The sequence below is a fragment of the Ranitomeya variabilis genome, chromosome 6 (genome assembly GCF_051348905.1).
Source record: "Ranitomeya variabilis isolate aRanVar5 chromosome 6, aRanVar5.hap1, whole genome shotgun sequence".
In the NCBI taxonomy this organism is placed as follows: Eukaryota; Metazoa; Chordata; class Amphibia; order Anura; family Dendrobatidae; genus Ranitomeya; species Ranitomeya variabilis.
This window is the reverse complement of record NC_135237.1, coordinates 273841944-273862048: the sequence shown is the minus strand read 5'-3', so window position 1 is coordinate 273862048 and position 20105 is coordinate 273841944. Positions and strand designations below refer to the sequence as shown.

Here is a 20105-nt window from a genome sequence, read left to right as displayed (position 1 = left end):
AGGTGCAGATTAATAAAAATGTTGAATGGATCAATTACATATATTACAGTGAACAAAGGTTTGTCAATTTTAGCCAAGATGCCTTTCAGGGTATAGTTGAAGAATTGGGCCCTAACACTAGAATGACTCTTCAAAACCGACTAGCCCTTGATATGATTTTAGCTGAGAAAGGAGGAGTTTGTGGGATGGTAGGAGAGGAGTGTTGTACCTATATCCCTCAGAACTCTGGAGTGAATGGAAAAACCATGATAGCCCTTAAAAAGATAACTGGGTTAGCAGCAGAATTGAAAACTAATGCCGGAGTAGACACATCTTTCTTTTCCAGTTGGTTGGGTGGGCTCAAGGGATTCTTTCAACAGGCCTGTCTGGTACTGATTGCCCTCCTTGTAATTGGATCGATAATTCTCTGTTGTGTTATTCCCTTGTACAAAAAGGTTATTGCCAAAGCAACTCCGACTGGCACCTTCCTCAATCAAGAAATAGATCCACCAGAGTACGATGGTACTGATCCAGGGGAGATCCCGAAGTATGTTCCTCTCAAGAGAATAGACAAAACCCCCCATTCTCAGATGATGCTAAGAGATTTAGTTTAGGGACAGTGGGAGAACTCCATGTGAGGTTAGTGAAGGGTTCAGCTGCCTGGAGGCCTCTCGCAAGGGGAGAGTTTCTGAGGTGTCTGGATGAAGAAATCCACCTCCCCTTTTCCCATCACATGGACAGTCTCGAAGGATCTTTCTTTAAGGGAAAAACTTAGTGTTTAGGGGGGATTGTCAAGGTGAAAATATATTTTCTTATATACCTTTGTACTTTTATATATCTTATACTGTGAAACAATAAGTTTTCCCCTGCTAATGCAAATGTAATTGTATTTAAAGATGGCCGCCAGTGTTCAGTTTCGTTTCAGTTTAGTGTCCGAAGGGTTAAGATTAATTTCTTCAGAAACGAAACTTAAGGAATGTGAAGAAAAGGAGGAATCCACCAGGAGACGTTCGACGAATCAGAAGGACTGAGCACTAGACGTATACTGCTTAATCCCCACCTATTGCATTCCTTTTTTAGTAATGTGTTTTGGAAAATAAAGTTCAGTTGCTGTACTGCTCCTCACAGAGGTGAAAGCGGGACATCAGCTAAAATTGAATCAGCTGCGTGCCTGAGTCATTTTAATTGGTACCAGATGTTCTGCGCTCACACTACAATTTGGAATGACTGGTGAATGAGGATTAATTGTCGTTTACGACCCCGACAAAAGGACTTTCCCTGGTTGAGTGAGGAACTCAATGTCCACCATCCGCAGGGATAGACAGCACCGGCAGTCGAGGAAGAAAGGGTTCCTCTGTCCAAAGCTGCTAGAAGAGTATGCTGTAGGGGACGGAGGTGCATCTCTGTGAAAGGAACCGCTGCCATCATTTTCCCCAGTACCCTCATCGCAAAGCGGATGGAATAAGGAGATGACTGAGAAAGTGCGCGGGCTCCTTGCTTTAGGGCTAGGACCTTGTCTTGAGGGAGAATCACCAACTCTCGAGAGGTATACAGGGTCATGCCTAAAAAGGACATCTGCTGAGCTGGAACGGGGGAAGACTTGGCTAAGTTTATCAGCCAACCCAGACAAGAAAAAGTATCGCAAGTGATACGAACGGACTCAGCGCAGTGGTGGAAAGACAGACCCTTGACCAGGAGGTCATCCAGATAGGGTAGGACGATCATCCCCCAAGAGTGTAGGATGGACATGACGGCCGCCATGACCTTTGTGAATGGTAGCGAGGCCGAAGGGCAAGGCCGTGAATTGAAAATGCTGTTCGCGAATGGCGAAACGCAGGAACTTTTGGTGAAAGGGGGGAATCGGGATGTGCAGTAAGCATTTCGAATATCGATGGATGCTAGAAACTCCCCTTTTTCCATTGAGGTGATGACCGAAAACAGACTCCATGCGGAAATGACAGACCTTGACAAACCTGTTTAGAAGTTTGAGGTCTAGAATGGGTCTTACTTTTCTGTCTTTTTTTGGGACAACAAATAGGTTGGAGTAGAATCCCTCGAGCCTTTCTTTTTCCGGAACCAGGACAATGACGCCATCGCAACGCAAAGAGTCTATGGAACGGGAAAGAGCCTTTGCCCTTGATGCTGGAGGTCGGGAAGGAAAAACGAGTCGGGGGACGTAAAGAAAAATCTATTTTGCGACAGCAGGTCTCTGACCCATTCGTCGTGAATGACGAAGATCCAGACCTGGTGAAACAGAAGTAGGCGACCGCCTACCCTGTTGGGGTTAACCGGATAACCCCCATGAGTCATTGGGCAGAAAATCTATGGGACCTGGATCCCTTAGATCCAGATTGTTTGGGCCGACCCTTCCATTGCTGATTGGACCTATAGGATGCCTGGAGTCCACTGTTCGTATGTGGAGAGCGTCCTGATCCTGAAGAGGTAGTGGACCAACCCGGATTGGCGCGAAAGGATCGGAAATGGATTTGGTGTCGACACCGAAAGGGACACCTAAGCCTCTGCTGGGGAAGAAATTTGCTCCTTCCCCCTGTAGCATCCAAGATAAGCTGATCCAGCTTCTCTCCAAACAAACGCCCACTCTGGTAAGGAAGAGATGTCAGATGCTTTTTTGACGAGGAATCCGCCTTCCATTCTCTGAGCCATAAAGACCGTCTGATCATGGTGGCAATTGCGCCGATACAGCCGCACAGTTGGCCGCATCCATAGAAGCGTGTACCAGGTAATCTCCTGCCTGAGAAATCTGGCTAGCCAGCTGTGCTGCCTCCGGAGGAAGATTACTGCTCTGAATGGAATCAGCCAAGGTTTCCGACCAGGAAACCATTGCTTTAGCAACCCACGCTGCAGCGAAGGAAGGATATAGAGCCGCACCTGAGGCCTTAAAGACAGATCCAACCAAATTTTCTATCTGGCGGTCTGTAGGATTTTTAATAGATGATCTGTCCGGCAGGGATAGAAGGGTCGCTCCCTGTGCCGATTAACTATATCCCGAAACTCTGGGTGAATGGCGAATGTTCTATGAGGACGCTTAGCCTTTTTGAAGCACACAGTGTGATCCAGCACAGAGCCGGAGTCTTCCTCAACCTTCAGTTTGGCTGACGGCCTCAATCAGGGAATCAACCGTCCTCCGAAAGTCTGGCGAATCCAGATAGAAGGAGACGTTCAATTCATACACAGAATAGAGTTCGCTACCGTCTGGACATGGAGAATGAGAAACGGAGATCACGGACGCCAGAGCACATGATTGTACGGGAGACGTACTACGTATCCGTTTTCTAGACGCTTGTACGTTTCTAGACTGTGTGCAGCCCCTGCTAGCCAATTGTTCCCGTGTAGGGAATGGTCCCTCTGCATCAGAGGTGCAAACACCACAATCCCCAGAAGGAACACTGAAGGATTCAAGTGCTTTGGCCAGAGAAGTCAGATTGCGACAGAGACAAGACCCACTCAGGGGGACTGAGGACACTGGGCTCAGTGTCAGCGGGGGGGCTCCTGAGTGCATTTGGGGTCACAGGCTTTGCAGACAGGCGAACTCTGAGCTTTTGGAAACGCAAACTGGCAGGAGCTACATGAGGTGAAAAAGACTAAGTCGTATGGGACTTTTTAGGTGCCTGAGGCTGGGACATTATGTATTCCTATGTGCATCCTTAATAAGGGTTCCCACAGAGGTTAGAATACGGAAAGGGAGAGAGAGCGCTCCTTACCCAGGTCCTGTGTCCCAGCCAGGAGTATCACGCTTCGCGTCGCTGTCCGGGCAAGCAGGAGGCTTCCTGAGCATCAGAACGAGAAGCACTAGAAAAGTGGGTGGAGCCGCCGGGTCACGTCATAGTGGGATAGTGGGGGCAGAGCTTCGGTTGAGGCTTGTACAAGGCCAAAGCCGGGGACTACATTTTTACTTAGGCCCAAAAAAGAAAGGAACCCCCCCCAGGAAATGTCTGCTGCATGAATTTCAGCCCATTTTTTTAGGCTGAAACTGCTCCTCTCGGCCTATACTCGAGTCATTCCCAGGGGTCGGCAGGGGAGGGGGAGCGGCAGCTGTCTAATCATACTCACCTGCTCCTGGTGCGGTCCCTGGTTCTCCGGGCGCCGGCACATGGTACCGCTCATTAAAGTAATGAATATGGACACGACTCCACTACCATAGGGGTAGAGCCGCATATTCATTACTGTAATGAGCGTTACCATGTGACCGCTCAATACAGGAAGAAGCTGCCGGCGCGATTAGTGTGCGTGCCGCCCTCTGCCTGAACTTCAGTGAAGACACAGCAGCGCCCGGCGGTGGAACGGGGAATGGAGACTATAGCAAGTGTCGGGGCCTGAGCGATGAGAGGAGAGTATGTGACTTGGGGCAAATGTCTGTATGGAGCATCTCATGGGGCCATAATCAGCATTTGTGGAGCATTATCTGGGGCTCCTGATTCAATATGGATATTCAAAAACACAACCTACTGATGTATCAATTAATTTTACTTTTATTGGTATCTATTTTTATTTTCGACATTTACCGGAAGCTGCTGCATTTTCCACCCTAGGCTTACACTCGAGTTATTAAGTTTTCCCAGTTTTTTTGTGGCAAAATTAGGGGTCTCGGCTTATACTCGGGTCGGCGTATACTCGAGTATATACGGTACCCAGAAAGGCTGGAGATGTCCTTCGGACGATGCTGCAGGTACCTCCGCTGTGTGTAGGTACAGTACCTCCGTCGTGCAGCTGCTGTTGCTGGTGATTTTTGGACGGTGAAGGGATAAAGTGGTAAAAACTCTCAATCCACTCTCCCTTTCATAGAGAGAAGGAGAGGGACCGTCCGCCTCCTTGCTTCATCCGCTAAACAGTGGTGGAGCAGTGGGGGCTGCACAGGCGCCAAAATGGAGGGTGCCCTCTGTGCATCCAAGGAGTTCAATCCTCCTGGGTGGACAGGGCTGGTTGTCCGGCATTAGGTCTGGCTGCAGAAGAGGGTACATGGAGGCGACATTCCATGTGCACATCTGTTGATGGTGCAGGGAGATCGGTGCCCTTTAAGGGACCCATCTCCCCTAAAAATCAGCCCAGGCATGGCATCCCACGTCGCAGGAGAGGGTACATGGAGGCAACACTCCACGTGCTCGCCTGTTGTTGGTTCGGGGAGATCGGAGCCTTGAAAGGATCCGTCGCCCCTTCATCCCGTGTGCCTCCTACGGACACTAAGCATGAACTGGTTCTCTGGGAGCCAGCATGAGGATGTATAATGCAGAGGAGGAGCTAACTATTTGTATTAACTTAGTGTCAGCCTCCTAGTGGTAGCAGCGTAACACCCATGGTCCTGTGTCCCATGTCCCCCAATGAGGTGAACGAGAAAAATGCAGTATTTTACAGTAGTTGACTATATATAAAATTGCACAGAATAAGCAACAAGCTGCTGAGTAGTAATAATAGTACAACCACTGGTCCCTTACTAAATCACTAGAAAGTAGAGGTTACACCCCCTACAACATTTTCTTAGCAGACTTGCTGTGTTGTATGGATTAGTTGTGTTCACAGCAAACAAGTCTCATCAATTAATTAGTAATTAATAACAATAACCTCTTTAAAGAAAACCCTGATTGCATCAAGCTGCACTTCTTATATAGTGTACTTACTTCCATGTAGCTTTCAACCTCCTTCCTTTCAGCCTCAATTTTGATTTCTAGCACTTGTCCTGCCTATTTTTTTCTCTATGCTATAGATCCCATGATGTAGCAGTACAACATGACATGATCAGCTAGAGCCAATATCATCTCTGTCTGCTGTGATGACACTGTGAATATCCTTCTCCAAACTAAGTATACAGTCAGGAGGCTGAATTGTGAACTTCTACATTACAATTGTGTGCTGAAAGCTAAGTCGTCATCATCATAATCTGTGATAGGAGCTTCTGTCTTCCCCTAGTGGACATTTTCAGTGGTACAGTCCATTGAATTTCATCATTCAAAGAACTTCTATTGATTTATATGGTGACTGACACATACAGAAAGTATTTTTCAAGTTGTCACCATAAAATCACACAAACTTATTGAATAGAAGCATACCATGAATTTCCAAATAGAAAGGGAAAACTACATAAGGCAAAATAAGCTGAAGTACAGCTGTGTTAAAAAGTGTTCACCACCTTCCTGATATCCTTTTCTTTTGCACGTTTGTTACATTTAAATGTTTCAGATAACCAAAGTTAAATAATAGACAAAGATAACACAAAATGAAGTTTTTAAATGAAGGTCTTTGTTATTAAGGAAAAATTAAATTAAAAAAAAGTGACTGTCCCTTAAACCTAATAACTGGTTGGGCCACCCTTAGCAGCAAAACCTGCAATCAAGCGTTTGCGATAACTGGCAATGAGTCTTTTACAATGCTGTGGAGGAATTTTGCTCCACTCAACTTTGAAGAATTATTTTAATTCAGCCCCAATTGAGGGTTTCTGAGCATGAACCGCCTTTTTAAGGTCATGCCACAGTATCTCAATTGGATTAAGGTCAGGACTTTGACGAGGACACTTCTTAGGGTACCGTCTCACAGTGGCACTTTTGTCGCTACGATGGTACGATCCGTGACGGTCCAGCGATATCCATACGATATCGCTGTGTCTGACACGCAGCAGCGATCAGGGACCCCGCTGATAATCGTACGTCGTAGCAGATCGTTTGGAACTTTCTTTCGTCGCTGGATCTCCCGCTGTCATCGCTGGATCGGTGTGTGTGACACCGATCCAGCGATGCGTTCGCTTGTAACCAGGGTAAACATCGCGTTACTAAGCGCAGGGCCGCGCTTAGTAACCCGATGTTTACCCTGGTTACCATCGTAAATGTAAAAAAAAAACAAAAAAAAACGTACATACTCACATTCCGGTGTCCGTCAGGTCCCTAGCCGTCAGCTTCCCGCACTGACTGTGACTGCCGGACGGAAAGTAAAAGCAGAGCACAGCGGTGACGTCACCGCTGTGCTCTGCTTTCACTTTACGGCCGGCACTCAGTCAGTGCGGGAAGCAGACGGCAAGGGACCTGACGGACACCGGAATGTGAGTATGTACGGTTTTTTTTTTTTTTTACACTTACGATGGTAACCAGGGTAAACATCGGGTTACTAAGCGCGGCCCTGCCCTTAGTAACCCGATGTTTACCCTGGTTACCCGGGGACTTCGGCATCGTTGGTCGCTGGAGAGCTGTCTGTGTGACAGCTCTCCAGCGACCACACAACGACTTACCAACGATCACAGCCAGGTCGAATCGCTGGTCGTGATCGTTGGTAAATAGTTTTGTGTAACGGTACCCTTAGGCTTGTTAAGCCATTCAGAAGTGTATTTGCAGGGGTTTTTTTTATCATTGTCCTGCTGCATAATCCAAGTGCGCTTCAGGTTGAGGTCACGAACAGATGGCAGGACATTCTCCTTCAAGATTTTTTGGTAGACAGGAGAATTCATGGTTCCATTTACCACAGCAATTCTTCCATGTCCTGAAGCAGCAAAACACAGTATACACCCACAAACAGGCACAAAGTACCTCAGTTAGTGCTAAAGCAGTAGGAGAAGCAACCAAAACTCAACATATGTACCAACCCAACAACAAAGGCACTTAGGTCCAATAGTGGTACAAACAATTAGGGAGGGTGCTGTGTCCCTCAATGAAGGCTCAAGGAAAGAGAATTTACGGTGCGTACCAAAAATCCTTCTTTCTTTATTGCTTCATTGGGGGACACAGGTAACCATTGGACGTCCTAAAGCAGTCCCCAAGGGTGGGAACAGAAAGAATGCAAAGAAAAAACAGACTTCGGTCAGCCGATGCATAACCGCCACCTGCAGCACCTTCCTTCCTAGGCCTGGATCAGACGAGGCATGAGTATAAACCCTGTAAAACCTCGAGAAGGTGTGCAATGACCAGGTCGCAGCTGTACAATCTGTAAAGCCGAGGCATGGTGATAAACTGCCCAGGAAGGAGTTCTCCAGGAAATAGACCGGAGAGGGACAAAGAGAAGGAAGGACAATGTCTTCACTAATGTGAAATGAAAATACTACCTTAGGTAGAAAGGAAGGAACAGGTCTGATAACTACCTTGTCCTGATGTAGAATCAGGAACGGAGAACGGCAGGATAATGCCGTTAACTCAGAAACTCTCCTGATGGCCGTAATGGCAACTAAGGCAACTTCCCATGATAGAAAACAGAATTTCCCGAATGGGCTCAAAAAGGAGCGCGCTGGAGTGCTCCAAGGACAAGTTTAAGATCCCTTGGATCTATCAGAGAACGATAAGGAGGTGCCAGGTGGGCGACTCCTTGAAGAAAAAGTCTTTACCTGGGAACGAGAAGCCAGATTTCGTTGGAAAAGAATTGACAGAACAGAAACTTGCCCCTTAAGAGTACTGAGTGACCCAAGTCAAGACCTGCTTGTAGAAAACCAAGGATGGAAGAAAGGGAAAAGGTCAAAGAAACCAAATTGTTGTGCTCACAACACCGGAAGTAGGCCTTCCAGTATCTGTGGTAGATACACGAGGATGCTGATTTTCTTGTCCTAATCATGGTCTGAACGACCAGATGGGAAAAACCAGCCTCTCTCAGAACTGCAGCCTCAACGACCATGCTATTAAATCTAGAGACTGTAAACTCTGGTGGAAGAAGGGGCCTTACGAAAGAAGATCCAGATGGTCTGGAAGCCTCCAGGGAGCGTCCATGAGCCTGTTCACCAGCTCCGCGTACCAGGCCCGTCTTAGCCAGTCAGGAGCTATCGGATTAGAGGATTCCCTTCTGCCTTTATCTTTTTTGCGATTCTCGGAATCAAGGGGGGGAAGGACAGAAAAAGAAAGGCAGTTGGAAATGTGACCATGGGATTACTAGAGCATTGGAACCAATGGCTAGGGTTCCCGGGGCATGGTTATGTGCCAAGGAAATCAAGTACTTTTTATTAAGGCATATATCCAAAACGTAATACAGTCTGACACAAACTTCAGACAGATACTAAAATTACAAAGCAGATTGATACCTTTTCATTTAACATGAACTAGCCCCTTTACCCAGGACCATGGGACATCCTAAAGCAGTCCTTGGGAGGGAAACTGACATAACAGATCAGAGCCCCACGCACCAACTGTCTAGAGGTGTGCTACTGCAGCCAGCAAGATCCGCCTGCCCAAGCCCGCATCTGCGGAAACCTGGGTGTGAATATTGCAGCGCTTTGAGAATATACGCAGACTGAACCAAGTTGCAGCTTTGCAAACTTGTTCCGCCGACGCCTGATGCCGAATGGCCCAAGACGCGCCCACCGACCGAGTGGAGTGCACCCTAATCCCTGCTGGGATAGGCTTGTCTCTGACACGGTAGGACTCCTGAATTGTTTAGAGAATCCATCTGGCTATTGTGGACTTTGAAGCGGCTAGTCCCTTCCTGTGCCCTTCCGGAAGAATGAACACAGAATCCAAACTCCGCAAGGGCGCCGTCAGAGAAACATACATTCTGAGTGTTCTCACCACATCCAGAGTATGAAGAGCTCTTTCTACTCGGTGTACTGATGTCGGGCACAGTGAAGGCAGGAAAATGTCCTCGTTAAGGTGGAAGGAAGGGACCACCTTGGGCAGGAAGGACAGGGACAGCCAAAGAATCACCTTGTCCTGGTGGAAAACTAGGAAAGGAGCTTGGCAGGACAGAGCAGTCAACTCTGATTGACGTCACCGCGACCAGAAAGGCAACTTTCCAGGAAAGGTAGGTCAACGAGACTTCCTGCGGTGGTTCAAAGGGCATCTTCTGAAGAGCACCCAGGACTAAGTTAAAGTCCCAGGTTTCCAGCGGCATTTTTTATGTGGAAGTATCTCATGGAGACTCCCTGGATGAAGGTCCTCACATGTAGATTGGAAGCAATCCTACGCTGAAACAGAACTCAAAGTCAAGATCTGGCCCTTGAGGGAACCAAGGGCCAGACTTGAATCTAGGCCGGTCTGGAGAAACTCCAAAATGGTTGGAATGGAGAAGACAAGAGGAGGACGCCCGCGATCTCTGCACCACGAGAAAGAAGCCTTCCAAGAGCGATGATAAATGTGCACCAATGTAGGTTTCCAGGCGCTATTCATGGTGGAAACCACCGATTGGGAAAAGCCAGCCTAGGTTAGGACCGAGGATTCAATGGCCAAGCCGTTAAAAACAGGCCCCAGAGTTATGGTGGCAAATCGGACCCTGGGAAAACTGATCTGGTCGATCGGCAGTCGCCAGGGCACGTTGGTGATGAGTTGCACCAACTCCACGTACCACGCTCTTCATGGGCAGTCCGGAGCGATCAGGATCAACAGAACACCCTCCGCCCTGATTTTCCTGATGACTGTTGGTATCAGCGGAAGCGGGGAAAATACGTATGGGAGATGAAACTGACGCCATGGAAGGGCCAGTGTGTCCGTCCCGCTGGCTTCTGAATCTCGAGAACGAGCTACAAACTCCGGCACCCTGGCGTTTAACCTTGAATCCATTAGATCCACATCAGTAGTCCCCCAACGAGGATAGATCTGGTGTAAAACTTCCAAATGAAGAGCCCATTCCCCTGAGGCAAGACCTTGGTGGCTGAGGAAGTATACCGCCCAGTTTTCCAGGTACTTTTCGGCCCAGCGGAGGATATGAACTACCTATCCCATTGCCGCCCTACTGCGGGTGCCCCCCTGATGACTGAGATATGCCACACCAGTGGCATTGTTAGATTGTATCCGGACGGGGCGACCCAATAGAAGATGGTGGAATCGTCGCATGGATAACAGATCCCTCGAATCTCCAGCACGTTGATTGGAGGACGCGTCTCCCAAGAAGACCGATGCCCCTGGGCAGTGTGGTGAAGGAAGACAGCTCCCCAGTAGAGGAGACTGGCGTCAGTAGTGACCATTAACCATTGAACCGGAAGAAAGGATTTTCCCTGACAGAGAGGACCGCAATATCCACCATCTGGTCGCTTGCCTAACTCGCAGGGACAGACGGCACAGCCAGTCGAGGGAGAATTGATTCCTTTCCCAGGCCGCCAAAAGCGCATGCTGCAGAGGGCGGAGGTGTAGCTGGGCAAAAGAAACCGCTTCCATCACTGCTAGCATTCTCCCCAAGACCCTCATGCCGAAAATGGATGGAACGAGGGAATGGGCGACAAAGTGCCTGGGCTCCCTGTTGCAGGGCTAGGACCTTGTCTTGAAGGAGAATCACCAACCCTTGGGAGGTGTCCAGGAGCATTCCTAGAAAAAATATCTGCTGAGCCGGAACGGGAGAGGACTTGTTTAGATTAGCTAGCCAGGAGAGAAAGTATCTAAAGTGATACGTACACACTCCATACAGGCCTGGAAAGACAGTACCTTGATCAAGAGGTCATCTAAGTATGACAAAACAACCAAGCCCCGCGAGCGGAAAATGGCAGTGACTGCCGCAATGGACCTTTGTGAACACACTGGGAGCGGTGGAGAGTCCGAAAGGCATGGCTGTGAACTGTAAATGCTCTTCGCAAACAGCTAAGCGCAGGAACTTCTGGTGAGGGGCAAAGCTTGGAATATGAAGGTAAGCATCCTGTCGATGGATGCTAGTGAACTCCCTCTTCTACGATGAGTAGCTTCAGTACCAGGATGGGTCATACTGCTCCGTCCTTCTTTCTCCAGGGACAAACCATGCTCTAGGTCGGGAGGAAACACTGTCTTGAATGAAAGACACCAGGAGACTGACTCATTCAGCATTAAAGATGGAGAGCCAGATATGACAAGACAGGAATAGAAGTCCGCTTACGAAAGACCAACGCCCCTGGGCAACCGGAAACATTCCTGTTAACAAAAAAGGAAACGTAGACTTTTGCTACAGAGGGAATTTTGCTTTCTCCTACAGTGTCACAGATCAGCTAATACGGCTTCTTGCCGAGTAAGCACCCGGTCTGGTGGGGCAAAGACGTCAAGGACTTTTTGGACGTAGCGTCCGTTCGCCATCCCTGAACCACAGTGTGGCAGATGTGGCTGTAAGCACAGCATAAAGTAGAGTGTAGGGACGTGTACAAGAGATATTCCCTGGCCAAGGAGATCTGATTGAAAAGTTCTGCTGCTTCCAGAGGAAGGACAGAGTTCTGCATGGTCCTTGCTCAGGGTATCAGCCCAAGAGACCATAACATTAGATACCCACATCGTGGCAAAAAAAGGGGGGGGTGCCGAGCCCGAAGCCAAGAAAAAAAAATGAACAGCCCGGGTTGTCCATCTGCTGGTCTTTGGAGACTTTAATTGAGGAACCATCTGGTAAGGACCAAAGGGATTTTGAGGTCAAGCGGTGACAAGCAGATCAACCGGAGAGGATTTTTCCTATTTCTTCCGCAATCAGGGGAAGGGGTACCTAGCCTTTATAGGCTTCTGACTTGTTAAGTGTACATCCGGTCGCTCTCCGTGCTGGCGAGCAATATCCTAGCCTTCCATCTACTCATTTAGATAGAAGAGGGGAGAAGGAACGCCATCTCCCTGCCATCACAGCTGTTTATCAGGGCCGATGGAAAAGAGGCTGCACAGACACAGTAAAAACCTCTGGACATCCAAGGAGGATAACAGATCGAGGATGAGTAAGGGCTGTTGGTCCGGCGCCATGAGAAAAGGCGGTATGAGCCTGGGATCTATCGACCTAGAACAACACGGCATGCCCATAACAAAAAGCAACGATGCCGGAAGAGGTACGTGGAGATGAAACTCCGTGTTCCCGCCTGTTGTAGCCTTGGGGAGAGCGGAGCCCTTAAGGGATTCGTTGCCCTCTGTATTCTGAGGTGGATGAATCCTCCTTGACAGGCTGTCAAAAGCCCTGGCCAATAGAGTAGGGACTGTGTCGCTTTGGTCACTGGCGTCATGGACTGCAACAGCGACAAAGCCCGCTCAGGGAGACTGGGTGCATCATTCGGGACCACCGCCCCTGCGGAGAGGGATTCTATGTCACCGCGGCAAAAGAATCTGACAAGTAGTACATGAAGTGGTATGTACCGGTTACCCAATTTTAGATTCGGGAGAGATATAATGTACCACAGTATGCTGGCATCTTATGCTACCAATGTCCTCCAATAGGGAGAAGTGCCTGAAGGAACTGCAGGGAAAGGTCAATATGGGCTGCTATGTCTGCTGCAGGGTCAGGGCTCTTACTAAGGTCCTGTTGCCCGAGAGTGCTGCCGGTCAGCTGTGCCCCTTTAAGACCGCCACTGGGATCTCATTGGCGCTGCACCAGCTGAGGAGAGCCGGCCAGGTGGATAAAGATGGCCCCCGGGAGATGTGGCGTTCAGAAATCTCGCAGTGAGCGAGAAGCGCCAGTTCGGGGGACGGGGCTATGGGTGCAGCGTCATCCAGTGGGCGGAACCTTGAATTGCTCCGTGTATAGGCCCAAGCCGGGGCCTAAATTTCTGCGGCCGGCAGGAGCGTTACCCGTGACACCATGGGGGAGAGCGCAGCAGCCAGACACAATCAGAGGAACTCTGATAAAGAATCCCGCAGGCATTTGTAAATCATGTTTGCACTGGGGACTGCTCTTGGGATGCCCAGGCATCGTGTGCACATAAATCTGTCCAGACACCGATGCTGCCCCATACAAGACCCATTTTTCACTCCTGCATATGACAGACGCTCGTACTAAGAATCTGCTGCAGGGGCCCAATGCCGACCTGGATTCTCTCACCAGCGGTGCGTGCCCCGGCATGGTGCCGCCGCGGATGACTGGGCTTCAGCGTTGCTGCAATGAGGATGGTGCCAGGAACACTCCAAGTTGTCCGCGAGGTGGAGAGGGACAGTCCGCCTCCTTCCATCACTGTTGTTGGTCAGTGGTGATGCAGTGGGGGCCGCACTGACGCCATAAGTGCCTCTGGACATCCTAGGGGTTGACTCTCTTAGGATGGAGCAGGGCTGTAGGTCTGGCTGAAATAAGCCTGGCTCAGAAGAGGGTACATGGAGGCGACACTCCATGTTCTCGTCCATTGTTGTTGGTTTGGGAAGATCGGAACCTTGAAAGGAACCGTCACCCCTAAAGAAGCTCTGGAATACCTTTTAACGGTGCAGGAGGGGGTACGTGAAGGCGACACTCCACGTTCCCGCCTGTTGTTGGTTTGGAGAGATCGGAACCCTGAAGTAATCTGTCTCCCCTATAATCCAGTAAAAGGAATAAAGAATTAAAAATTGAAAATAATAAATTATGGTCTGAATAGCAGACCCGTGTGCCTCCTACAGACACTAAGCATGATCTGGTTGAGCTAGAGCTAGTGTGTGGGTGTATACTGCAGAAGAGGAGCTAACTTTTTTTGTATTCACTTAGTGTCAGCCTCCTAGCGACAGCAGCATACACCCCATGGTCCTGTGTCCCTCAATGAGGCGAAGGAGAAATCCAAAATGCCTCTCTGGTCATTAGAAGTCTCTTGATGTTCTCTCAATGGAACATGCTATCCTGCGTGTCTGAATGGTCGCAAGGAATTTATGTTCCATTTTAATAAAAAATATTTTTTTTCTTCTTTTTGTGACAAATTATATGCATGTAATGACATGATTTTATGCATTTCATACTTTTTCTCGTTTATATTCCTTTCCTTCCCCTCTCACTCTTTGCTTTCGCACATGGAATTTTAATGTGATTAGCAGTTGTCATGTAATTTGAAATCTCTCTTTCATTGGTCACATTATGTATAAAAGCTGTATAGGACCTGTTCATGTACAGTTTGATAAAGGACACCTTGAGCGTTTGAAACGCGTAACTATATCTTGCCATGTGAACTTTGCCATCGCCATGGATTTTTTAAGAAGCATTTTCTAATTAAATTTTTTGATTCAAAGAAGCTGGAACACATCTCCTTTTTCTCATCAGTACTATACGAGAGATCGCATGAGTTCCATGCTTCAGCAAGCCGTATTGCTGCTGTGGGTGAGCTGGTTCATTCTTTTTTCTTTGTTTTACCTGTACCATAACCTGTTTGCTGCGGGTCCCACCTTAATTGGTTTCTGAAAGCTAGGGTGGTGGCATTGTCCAACAGTATGCGGACCGGCTGTCCCGTGAGGAGGGACTGCCAGTGGTGAAGGGCCAAGAAAATTGCCCTGACCTCCAGGAGACTGATGGGGAGAGCGGCTTCTTGGGAGTTCCAGTGACCGCTCCAAATCCGAGGAGACTGTCATCAATGGTGATGACCTGCCACCGGAGAGGAAGGAAGGATCTTCTGCACAGGACTGAGGCGGAGAGTGACCACCAAGTCAGGGACTACCACACCTTGAGAGGCAGTGGAAAGGACCGGTGGAGGGAAGCGGTCCTCTTGTCCCATGCAGACCAGGTGGCCAGTGGAAGGGGATGGGTACGGAGCTGGGCAAAGGGCACCACCTCCATGGCGGCCATCATCTTCCTCAGAACGCTCATGTAGGACCGTAGGGGGAGAGGAGTTGGTCGCTTTAGAATGCGGATCCCCGGGCAGAGAGAAAAACTTTTCTTTTGGAAGGAAGACATGGGTTTGGGCCGTGTCAAACCTCATACCCAGAAACACCAGGTGCTGAGCTGGGGTCAGGGAGGACTTCTCTGTTGACAATCCAGCTGAGAGGATACCATTGTCCAAGGAGATATGAAGACTCAGGTCGCAATCTCAACGGGACGGTCCCTTGATCAGAAGATCCTCTAAGTAAGGGGGATTATGAGAATCCCCTTGGAATGAAGGATGGCCATGACCGCTGCCATGACCTTCGTGAATAGTCTGGGGGCAGAGGCAAGGCCAAAAGGTAAGAGCCGTGTACTGATAGTGATCCTCCTGGATCGCAAACAGTAGGAATCTCTGATGCTGAACACAAACAGGAATGTGAAGATAAGCATCCTGAATGTCTACAGAGCAAAGAAATTCTCCCGATATCATGGAGGCGATTACCGAACGAAGGGACTACATTCTGAAATGAAGGATCCGAAAGTGACAAATCGGATGGAGCGATCTGTCCTTTTCCTGGACTATGAAAAGATTGTAGTAGAACCCTGAAAACCGTTTGTCCCGGGGAACGGGTACAATTACTCCCGTGCGTAGTTGGGAAGAGACAGCTTCAAGTATCCCTGGGCCCTGAAACAGTAGTCTTGGTGGGCGAGACAGAAATAAATGTCTTCCTGGGGGGGGGGGGATGTAACCATCTCACTGACCCAAGCATCGCCGGCCACCGACAACCATGCGTCCCGAAGAAGAAGCTGGCCTCCCACCTTGGAGAGATTCCCATGTGGGGGTGACCTGTCACGCCGAGGAAAATCTGTTGGTGTGGGACCCTGAAGACTTGTAGGAGCGACCGTTTGGATGTCAGTGAGGGGCAGTGAGGGGCTTTTTCACGTAACTGCACATATAATGGGGGGACTGGTGAATATGAATTAAAAAGAAAAACTGGAGTGCTACTTCAATAGATATGCAACCAAATGAACTGCATATATGCAATTACATGAACTGTTTATCACAATGGGAAAAAAAGTATACAATTTAATAGAAAAATTACATTTCAATGCTTTAAAATAAAATTGTTAAAGATTGGTGCTCATTACCTTCGACAGAGGGATTTAGCAATTGTTTTTTCTGTAAAAAAAAATTACAAATAATTTGCAATCAGTGCACATTTTTGTCAACATAAACTATTTAGACTAAACCTTGAAATCATTAGGAAAGACTTATGCACAAAGAAACACTAAACACATTCTGAGTCACATCTCCTACTTCATCCACACTATCCTGTGTCTTGCTGTAAAGGTACCTTCACACTGAACAACTTAACAACGATAACGATAGCGATCCGTGAAGTTGCAGCGTCCTGGATAGCGATATCGTTGTGTTTGACACGCAGCAGCGATCAGGATCCTGCTGTGACATCGTTGGTCGGAGCTAGAAGGCCAGCACCTTATTTCGTCGCTGGATCACCCGCTGACATCGCTGAGTCGGCGTGTGTGACGCTGATTCAGCGATGTCTTCACTGGTAACCAGGGTAAACATCGGGTTACTAAGCGCAGGGCCGCGCTTAGTAACCCGATATTTACCCTGGTTACTATTGTAAATGTAAAAAAAAAAAAAAAACACTACATACTTACATTCCGGTGTCTGTCGCGTCCCCCGGCGTCCGCTTCCCTGCACTGTGTCAGCGCCGGCCGTAAAGCAGAGCACAGCGGTGACATCACCGCTCTGCTTTACGGCCGGCGCTTACACAGTGCAGGGAAGCGGACGCCGGGGAACGCGACAGACACCGGAATGTGAGTATGTAGTGTTTTTTTTTTTTACATTTACACTGGTAACCAGGGTAAACATCGGGTTACTAAGCGCGGCCCTGTGCTTAGTAACCCGATGTTTACCCTGGTTACCCGGGGACTTCGGCATCGTTTGTCACTGGAGAGCTGTCTGTGTGACAGCTCTCCAGCGACCACACAACGACGAAACAGCGACGCTGCAGCGATCGGCATCGTTGTCTATATCGCTGCAGCGTCGCTTAATGTGACGGTACCTTAAGACAACTGGCTGAAGCAGAAGATACCCTGCTATGCTCTGTGTACAATAGGACAAAAGATAAAAGTCCTGCCCATTTGATAAAAGGGTAGGGTTCCACCTGGTCACCAACTGAAGACTGAACTAAATTAGCAGGAGATTAAGCTCTGTGTTCTCGGCAGAATATCTACAAGATGGACAGTTTTAGGACTACAGAGACAAGATTCAGACTAAAACATTAAGGAAAACTATACTGTATTATTTAAAAATTCACGTCTGTTTAGTGTGCCATTAACGCTAAAAATAAAGCAAAATTCAAGATAATGCCTGCCAGGTCCGTTCTTGATTAGTGGCTCAACTTGGCTAAACATTGTATATTTTAATGAAATGCTCAAAATTATTTGTGATCTGATGTACTGTTCTGTTCACCTGTATCTACCAACATGGAGCTCCAGCTTTCAAAAGCGGTTTATATTTTGTTGAACGACGGTTGTTTAATTGCCTATTTAGACAGGCTGACCGCACTTTCCATGTGCACAGGAAAATCCGTAATATAATCGTTCTGTGTGAATACACTGCCATTGTTCTCAGCAGCACATGTCCAGCTTACAAGTGACGATGTGCTGCGGAGTGAGACGATTTTTTTAATGTAAACGCTCATACATTGATTGATTGGTAGCCTCTTTATACTAGTCGATTATCGGGAGGAATCGTCCCAGGAATGCTTGTTGCTGACAATTAGCCAGTGTAAATTCATCCTAATTCTGGCATATTTTACATCAAAGTGTAAAGAGTATTTGCTGAGATTTGCAACAAATTTGCCCTTTTTTTTACTATTTCTGAGTAACTAAAAATGTGTTGCACATTTAGTGCAGGTTTGATCAACATTTTAAAGACAGGAATTTACAGTAGAAACTTGTGGAAACACCTTGATAAATGCAGACTATTGTGTTAAGTCATAGATTTTTTTGTGTGTGTGTTAGCATTGCTTCTAAAAAAATGTCAACTGTTGCTGCTCTGTAACCATTAACCCCTTACCCCCGAAGCTTTTTTTGGTTTTGCGTTTTGTTTTTCGCTCCCCTTCTTACCAGAGCCATAACTTTTTTATTTTTCCATATGGCAATGTGAGGGCTTGTTTTTCGCGCGAAGAGTTGTAAATTTGAATGACACCATTGGTTTTACCATGTAATGTACTCGAAAACGGGAAATAAAATTCCAAGTGTGGAGAATTGCAAAAAAAGTGCAATTCCACTCTTGTTTTTGGTTTGGCTTTTTACTAGGTTCACTAAATGCTGAAACTGACCTGCCATTATGATTCTCTAGGTCATTACGAGTTCATAGGCTATTTTTCTTAAGTATATATCTGTATGACATCTCCTCCTGTATAAAGTATATACCTGTATGTCATCTTCCCTGCATATAGTTTTTACCTGTATGTCCTCTCCTCCTGTATATACCTGTATGTCATCTCCTCCTGTATATAGTATATACCTGTATGTCATCTTCCCTGCATAGTTTTTACCTGTATGTCCTCTCCTCCTGTATATAGCATATACCTGTATGTCATCTCCCCTGCATATAGTTTTACCTGTATGTCCGCTCCTCCTGTATATACCTGTATGTCATCTACTTCTGTATATAGTATATACCTGTATGTCATCTCCCCTGTACATAGTATATACCTGCATGTCATCAGGGGCATCAACAGGGCAGACAAAGTACGCCTGCGCCGGAGAAAAAAGAAGACGTCATCATAAGAAGATGGGAGGCCCCGGACCGGACCGCGACACCCACAGCACCCCTGATGCCGGTGGGCTTAGCGCATTTTGGGGGTGACAAGTTCCCTTTAAATGCCGCTGTCAGCGGCATTTAACTAATTTATAGCCGCCGATGGATCGCGATTCCACCTGCGGCTATTGCGGGCACATGTCAGCTGTTCAAAACAGCTGACATGTCCTGGGAAAGATGTAGGCTCCTAGCCGGAGCCCACATCAAAGGGAGGGATACCGACATCGGTGTATTATTAAGCCCGAAGTCGGTAAGGGGTTAACAATCAGCAGAATGCGTTATTTACTCATTCATTGATCATATCCAAAGGCTATACATTCCTGGCATTTACCTACTATACCCTGTACTAAATGACCTGCAAATTACGGACACTCACCTTCTGATGGCGCTTCCAAGCCCAAAATTTCTGCATAAAAACAAAACAACAAACAATTTAATAGGATGTTGCATTTGTCATTATAACCTGGCCATTTTTATTAAATTATTAAACGTATACTCAGGTGCTTCTCACAATATTATAATATCATCAAAAAGTTAATTTATTTCAGTTCTTCAACACAAAAAGTGAAACTCATTATATAGAGTCATTACAAACAGTGATCTATTTCAAGTGTTTATTTCTGTTAATGTTAATGATTATGGCTTACAGCCAATGAAAACCTAAAAGTCATTATCTCAGTAAATTATGGTAGAATACTTTATAACACCAGCTCGAAAAATCATTTTAAAATCCGAAATGTTGGCCTACTGAAATGTATGTTCAGGAAATGCACTCAATACTTGGTCGGGGCTTCTTCTGCATTAATGCGGCGTGGCATGGAGCTGATCAGCCTGTGGCACTGCTGAGGTGTAAGGCTAAGTTCACATTAGCGTTTGAGTCCGCAGCATGGTGCTGCGGACTTTTTTCCTT

The 20105-nt window shown here is 47.4% G+C and overlaps 1 protein-coding gene across 1 annotated transcript in view; it reads right to left on the bottom strand.

Moving 5' to 3' along the window:
- Positions 1-20105, bottom strand: part of LOC143782321 (uncharacterized) — a 140794-nt gene that overhangs the window by 72593 nt on the left and 48096 nt on the right. The window contains exons 6-7 of the mRNA XM_077269675.1: positions 19572-19601; positions 16483-16513 (exon numbers count right to left, since the gene is read on the bottom strand). Coding sequence (XP_077125790.1) covers positions 16483-16513; positions 19572-19601 — 61 coding nt within the window. The remainder of the gene's footprint in view (positions 1-16482; positions 16514-19571; positions 19602-20105) is intronic.